The sequence below is a fragment of the Zophobas morio genome, unplaced genomic scaffold, assembly GCF_036711695.1.
Source record: "Zophobas morio isolate AGI-343-1 ecotype UQ-CSIRO unplaced genomic scaffold, CSIRO_AGI_Zmor_V1 ptg000544l, whole genome shotgun sequence".
NCBI lineage: Eukaryota > Metazoa > Arthropoda > Insecta > Coleoptera > Tenebrionidae > Zophobas > Zophobas morio.
In genome coordinates this window covers 49883-57471 of record NW_026972647.1, presented here as the reverse complement: position 1 = coordinate 57471, position 7589 = coordinate 49883, and the positions used below count along the sequence as shown (strand labels likewise).

The window sequence follows — 7589 nt, the reverse complement described above, 5'->3', positions numbered from 1 at the left end:
TAAAAATACTGAAACGGCGCACTACACAGCCGTCCGCTTGACGTACTCTTAGCATGACGATTGAAAGATAAGCTGCCGGTCTAAATTGAACGTAAAATACACATGTTAGGATAATAATTTTACTTGTATCGTGGACGACTAAAAATTCTTTGAGAGCTCGTGGATTCGAGGTTATTAACCCGATTGAGCACCAGGAAACGTAATTTATAATAATGAATTACCAGAACTCAGGGGTCCTACATTGGAAAAAGTTCATCGGCTTTACGCTTCCGTTGATGTAAGCTTTCGGTCGTAAACGGATCTTATTAAAATTTTCAAGTATAAAGTAAGGCTATTAGTCTAAAGAAGGGAATTCTATTAGTGTAATCTTATAGATACACGTTTCACGAGTGTTGTTTAGAACATTACGAGCTAGAAATGTTGAAAAGCCAGGAAGTTTTCTGTTGCAGGTTTTCATAAACACTAAAAGTAGTCATATAAAAGACTTGATTAGCGGAATTGGGGAGTATAACACATAAGAACATGGGTTAATTGCTAAAACTATTTTTCTTATTAAAAGAAAGTAGCCGCTTCGCAGTTTGTTTAATATTGCGTCACTTCCATTTACTGAGTTGTTAGAAAATCAATAGCGTTTTACTCCAGCCAATTTTACTTATATTTAAAAGTTATAAAGAAGGTCTAAGTGGGCAAGGACTGAGCATCCAAAAGAAGCTTAGCGTCAAGTAAAGGATAATTTATTCAAAAAAGTTTTTTAACAAGAATTTAATGTTGTCCGTAAATATATTTTGTTGCTCTAAAATTTAAGTTTATTTAATTTATGGGCAGCCGCTTTTGCTAAACGGTCAGCTTTATTGTTCCAAAAAGATTTCCAGTCGGTGGCATCCGTGTGCGAATATACATGCGCCCATAACACTTTGCGCTCCCCTAAAAACGGAATTTAAACAAAAGTTGGACATACAAGCAAAAGTATAAAAACAAACCCTTTAATTGTAAAAACTGATCGATCAAATCTTTATTTTTAACGGGCTGCTTATTAGTTGTGAGCCAGTCATTTTTCTAATAATAAATACTGAAGCCCCGGACAGCCTCGCTCAAGATAAGTAAAAGATACCATCCATCCATAAATCCACTCTTGAAAAGTCTTGACGAGCAGATTGCTGTCTGTGTAGATCAACAAAGCTAACGCAAAAAATAAGGCTCCAAACTCTTCTGTTGCGAGGAAAAGTTCACCACGTTTCATGGTTGGATCTTCCAAATTCACCCTCTTCACAGCCTCAATAGCAGCCATCGTTTCTGCCCTGACCAAGTTTATGACGTCAATCGTTAAACACAAGAACATTTATCGCTATAGACTAGATATGCACACTGAGTTCGCTGATTAAAAAATAAATGTCTGGTTTTACCTATTTATAGTTCTTACGGAGGTTTGAGGGATCGCCTTCGCTATATTCCAGCGTTCATTATCAGGAAAAACACAAGCATAGCCTAAAAGATGAAGTGTTAAAATGACGTTGTTTGGTAGTAAATAATTAAAAACCTGCTCTACAGTTTTTTAGGCCGTTATTCAAAGCAGATCCATCACAAAATGCTACAAAAGGGCGGCTGCCTCCCAGTAAAAAATAACAAAAAATTGGATAAAAAGAGGTTAACTGAGTCTAGCTAACTAAATTAAACTTAAGACAATATTTAATAGTCACGCTAGCTTTATATAATAAATTTATTATAAATAGATTCAGCCAACACTAAAAAATAATACTTTAAAATTAAAAGTATAAGCCTCAGCTTTTTAGTTGTCATTATATATAAACGGCGTGTTTTCACATAGAGTCATTACTATCAGTCTTTTGCACATTTTTGGGTGTTAAAGGTAAAAAAGGTAAGTTAACTCGTTGAAGAGACTCCGCTCCACCAAAGATCTAGTAATTAATATTTGTAATAAACCAGACAGACGAAAGATGAATTCTTAGAAACCGTAAATTTTTCAAAATTTGGGTAATGTAAAAATAAATTCATTTTTCAGTTTCTTCACAAATAAATATTTATCGACAGGAATTCTGTACATAACAATATAACCTCGCTATACATAAACTAATATAACGCAAAAATACCTTCATAAAGTCAAAGTATTACAGTCAGGCACTTCTGTTGATATTGTAAAGTACCGCTTAAAAACAGCAGCTTCTGATAGCCTGAACAGACAAATAACGAAAGGGCCCATCGAAAACCCCACACCAATATTGGTAGCCCAAAATGGTATTGGGATCCTAACCTAATCTTCTGTATACACCCACTCATGTGTAATGCAATAAATCTTAATAGATTTAATTTTAATGCTAAAGATCTCTTAATAACTACCTTCAACTTAGATTTACTTAAAACCTGAGGTGCTTACATAGAACTGTTTGAAAGGTAAAGTTAATGAGTTTACGTTACTATTAGTAAATTTTACCAAAAAATGTATAATAATTTAGTAATATTGGTTTTTTTAAAACTATACACAACGTTCTTAATGCAGATAAAACTAAGATCTATTTAGTAATGTATTTTTACTAGTTTCATAGATGTCACTATAGGTCGTCAGAGGTTCACCAACATGACAAAATGAGCAGACCATATTAAAACTTAGTTTAGTGTCTTAAATAATTAGGTGTGTTATTATGATATGCGTTCTTTGTCATTGATACCGCAAAGGTTATACTATTTTTATTAAGTTATTGTTTACCATACATACTTAGGCAAATTATTTATTCAAATATAAATTAAGTACTCTACCTCAGTAACATAAATTAGAATTTTAACGTTAACGTGGTCTTAAATACGTAATGTTAACAATAATAGAAAAGAATATTATATAAAAAAATAATTAAAAATAAAAAATATTTTTCCTTAAATAAGGTAATAAGAATAAAAAAATTGAATACTCTTTTAAATAATAATATAGGATGCAAGCCATGAGAAAACAGTAAAATGTACGGTTCTCCATACTTAGGAATTTAATAGTAATTAATAATATTATATAATGGAGAATAAATTTTAACGCATATATTATAGGGATGCAAAGCTACGCCAAAAGTCCTTATAGAAAATATGTATTGCCAATTAACGAACTTTTTTAAGTTATATTATTTTGTAATCCAGGACAGCCCGGTTTAATATTTAGAAGTAGGTGTGAAACGATCCAAAGTAACATCATTTTCTTCTTATTTTCTAGCCTTACATTTTTGTTTAGACACTAGAAATTATCCTTAGACTACGTGTTTCAAAAAAAAAACTATTATCAAGGTTTCTATTAATTTTTTTTTGAGCTTTTAGACACCTTGGTAATGCACACACCTTCTAGACTTTAAGCTCCTAATAAACTAGCCTATAACGATTACTGACAATATCCCGGCCCTATAGACTAATACAATGTAAATCTTGTCCTCTAGACGATCAAGCTAAAAACCGCTCCACAGCCCTATAGCCTGAAAGGACGCCGCGTAATAAACAAAAATCATTATTTTTTTATCACTGGCATACTACTGCAGTTTTTCATAGGACCTAAAGTTCATTGATCTGAATTCCCCTCTTCCGAAGGGGTTAGCACACGAGTGCCCACGACTGTACGCTCTTTATAAAGCTATAATGACTGTCCGAAAGGACTAAGAAAGCGAAAAATATTGGGCCTGCGCCTCCGCCATTCTGTCTAGTGTGTGGAAAACCGCCAAAAGTTACCTCCGGGAGAGGCAGCCTTAGGCACAAGGCTCGAGGCCAAGTGGAGACACTGGCCAGCACCACCGCCAGCTAGGCCTCCTCGTTATGAGTTCCTCAACCAGAAGGGAGGAGGCCTTCCTTATCTTACTATTTATTAAGCTTAAAATGAATATATATATATAATATATATACAATTTTAAAAAATAACCTTGATATAATAAATCTAATAAAGTTAAATATGGAAGAATTACTAAAGACGTCTATTTATTCAATTAGTTACTCTCTTTTTATATACTAAATTTCGGATACTGTCGGCCAATGAGCGTCCTTGCTTTTATAATTATTTTAATCAAATTTTTTTTTACAAGAATTAATTTTCTCATCCTATTACCTGACTTGCTAGGACCATTCTATATTTGGCAATTTTCAATTTCTATTTTTGTGTTTTTGTTTTTGTATTGACTTAAATATTTGTTTTATCAAAATCTCTTAGCTAAAATTAATTAAAGCGCAAAGCGCATACCCTCAGTTTGAAAGTTATCTTGTTTAACTGAGCAGTGTAAGTGGATCATACCATTAATAGTTTCACAGGCTCACAGTTAAGTGTTTTGGCAGTCTTTTATTTTATACATATACTTTATTGTATTGTGTTACTTTTAAACTAGTTTTTTGTGTTAGTTTTCTAATTTAAAATTTATTTAACTCTTAGTTACTAAAGAAGAAGAAACTGGGTTGGTCAGAGAACTTGTTAAGTGTTAGCCAACCCAGGGCACGACGTTAAGGCGACGGGTAAAAGCGGAGTTTTATTCCAGCACTCCAGGTCAAGTGGAAGGGGCAACCCCTTTGATAAGCTTTCTCTTGCTAATTAAAACTAAAGGGTGATGGTAGAGCATAGCAACTCTAGTTTGCTTAAGTGTATATCCTCATTATATAAATGAGGAATGAAATGATGAGTAACTACTTCGCCTCTAGAGCCGAATAGTTAAATTGAATTCAGTATAAGGGGTACTTCACAAAAGTTGAGCACAAATTTTTAGCAGTTATCAACTAATAAAGTTGTCAGTCCCAGGTTGGGCATTTTTAAGCCATAAAATTTATCAATTATTTGAACAGGTTTTCTTGGTAAAAGGCGAAGGCTAACAAATTTGCTTTGCTCCAGAAGGTTGAAACATAGCTTATAGGCTTGTTACTTTTTTGACTATAAAGAAGCGGTACAAGTATAAAAAGTTAAGTGAACGTCCGCATAGAGGTGATAGAAAATCATATACGGAGGTACTAAATTCTAACAAGATGCGTTATAACAAGATAATTACAAAATTAAATTAAAAGCTAATTAAATTAACCAAAAAAGGATTTCCAATTCCGCGATACCGATATTGATTGGTAGTTAGAATTTATTTTGTTTAGTATGCAAAAAAATTTAATGTAAAAAAGGGAAATTGATTGGTATAAACACCAAGAAGGTTTTTTTACAATAAAAACATAAAAAAAACTTTGTTGTATTATTTATTATCATATTGTTTTTGCATATTATTTTAATTACTATTATCTATATTCCTTTTTTTATTTTTTCATAAAATTTAATACATTAATTATTTATACGCGAATGCTATTATTATAACACGCATGAAGCCATAAAAACATATCGTAGTTCAATTTATAGAGTGCTTTAATAATTTTTTAAGGTTCTCCAGAAATCTTTACGACATTGGAATTGTGGTGAGAATAAAATTCTTTCACAGCACGCAGGATTAACAATAGCTGTGAACCTAAAGACTACGTCTTAATTAAAAATTAACTTGCATTATTATTTTAGATACTAATAATAAGATATGTTCATGGCATTAATTCCGATTTCCCTTATTACTTTAATTTTTTTTTTATTTTAGATAATTATTTTTTTTTTTACATTTATTACTGTTGGCCAAGGAGGTTTAATAAAGCTTGAGGGTTAGTGAAGACCAATCAGGGTTATAATTTAAAATAAATGTAACACAATGGTTGAGAGGGCTAGCGCCCGTAAAAGTAAAGTCTAAAGGATATTTTGAATTCTAACAGCACAGGTATATAGTAACTGTGACTACGCGCTTGTCCGAGACTAGATCTTCCCAGGGTAGTACGAAGAAAATTTATAAAAGACATGGATTTTTGCCTAATCCCTTTCTACTAGTTAGTTAAGAGACAACATAATTTAAAAGAAAGTACAATCCGAAGGTTAGTTTTTAATAACATTACAGAGAAATCAAACACTGCCGGCTGCTTGAAACACTTGATTTCCTATAAATCGCATCACTTGTCTAAGCGAGCAAATCACTAAATTTTAGAGGTTAACTCCATACATATATAAATAAAATTAAATTATAAGGAAATTATTGGGTAATCGTGTTGCCAACAACTCACTACACCAGTAATTTCATAATCTTAGCTGACTAAGCTCCTATTAATAAACTTAAGATATTGAAGATTTTTTATAAAATAATTCAATCAGCCAAGAAGATGAGCTACTAAGACAAAAGATTACAATAAATTTACTTAACAATCTTCGTAAGTCTTTTAGGTTATTTGAAAAGTTATAAGAATACTTAGCTACACCCAACAAGTTATTTGCTTGAGACCTAACTTATGGCACAGGCGACCACGACATTTTTTATTTATAATTCAACCAAAGCAACAGTGTTTAAAATCTTTACAAATTAAATCCTAACTATTTTATATCATTTTTAAAAAATAAATGTCTAATAAAGGTGGAGGAGAATTCACCACTTTGACTCTCGATGTTTTTGTGGTATCCATGGAGAACCTCTATCTTTAGGGTCAATTAGTTTGAGGTCTTATTACTATCATTGTTATTCTGTTTAAGTCCAGAGGTCTTGAACTAATAGATAATGACTCGATTCTAGAACAGTTAAGTTGTGATAGGATGGTTGTTGTTTATAAGGCGGTTAGATAAGTGCGTGTTTTACCAGATAAATTATAAATTAACACACACTAGTCTAAATTAACTATTGAAGAGATTATATTAAAGTTTTAACTGAGATAGCATTGCTGTCAGTTTAAGAACTCGACTGAAACTCCTAGCTACTGGAACTGCTGGTTACTAAACCCATTTAAAAATTTTTGGTCACGTAAGAAAACTTTAAATGTTAGATTTGACTTGTACGACACAGTACCCAAATCCTAACTAACTTTCTGTCTGTATATGAACTCTCATTTCTTTATAAGAAGCATTTGTCGTAAACGGTTGTTGTAACTTTCGAAATATAAGCGGCATATACGGATCGGTAATAAACGAATTAAGACTCGTAAAGAACGTTGAAAGTACATTAACTACTTTAAATACAAACTTCGCAACTCCGACCGAAAATTATAACACTCTAAGAATAGTAATTCGCCAAACTGGCTAATATGGTCATTAAGCTAGAAATTATCAACGAAAAAGCAATAAATAAGACTTAATACTTAAACTATAAAGTCGAGGGTATTTAGGTTACTTTAATAATTAGAATTTTTTGTATTACTTTTAACCGTAAAGCACTACCGACTTTGAAATTCAATGGTTCCGAATCATGAACTAGTAAGTTTAGTTATGATTAGGTTATCATTATTCTACAGTTATCCTCATTATATAGTAAAGCTTATAAACCAATGCCGCCTTCTAAATTAACTAATGAAGAGAGCTTCTTAAATAGACCTAACTTCTTAAGATTAATAAAGAACTATCCAACTAAAATTACCATTATATCATGACTTTGGGAGCTAAACTTCCAAAGTTAAGCTTCAATATTTTAATTATATTTATACACAGAAGCACTATAATGCAACATCGAGGCTGCGGAGCCCAGGAATAATGACTTACATTAAGGTCGAGAGCTAAAAATAGTAGCATTGAAAAATTT

At 31.9% G+C, this 7589-nt stretch overlaps 1 protein-coding gene across 3 annotated transcripts; it reads right to left on the bottom strand.

The window, feature by feature from the left end:
• Positions 1–793: 793 nt before the first annotated feature.
• Positions 794–2182, bottom strand: LOC135121265 (ribonuclease H-like). Of its 3 annotated transcripts, none has more exons than XM_064045581.1 (9): positions 2109–2182; positions 1972–2054; positions 1835–1916; positions 1538–1606; positions 1404–1485; positions 1231–1298; positions 1112–1179; positions 981–1056; positions 794–924 (listed from the first exon to the last, which is right to left on the bottom strand). In XM_064045581.1, exons 2-9 carry the CDS (start codon positions 2011–2013, stop codon positions 794–796), a joined length of 618 nt encoding a protein of 205 aa, XP_063901651.1. In that variant the 5' UTR covers positions 2014–2054; positions 2109–2182. The 3 variants fall into 3 exon arrangements, with proteins under 3 accessions (XP_063901651.1, XP_063901652.1, XP_063901650.1); XM_064045582.1 differs by having other exon boundaries at positions 1234–1298; XM_064045580.1 differs by having other exon boundaries at positions 1112–1298.
• Between the last annotated feature and the right edge of the window lie 5407 nt (positions 2183–7589).

Bases quoted from the DNA above. Each gene is read 5' to 3' on its own strand.
- LOC135121265 (XM_064045580.1), bottom strand. From the start codon at position 2,013: ATGAATTTATTTTTACATTACCCAAATTTTGAAAAATTTACG. The intron at 1,607-1,834 runs GTAATGACTCTA...TTTTACTGGGAG, and splicing joins AAATGTGCAAAAGACTGATA to GCAGCCGCCCTTTTGTAGCA. The intron at 1,486-1,537 runs GTTTTTAATTAT...TTCATCTTTTAG, and splicing joins CCTAAAAAACTGTAGAGCAG to GCTATGCTTGTGTTTTTCCT.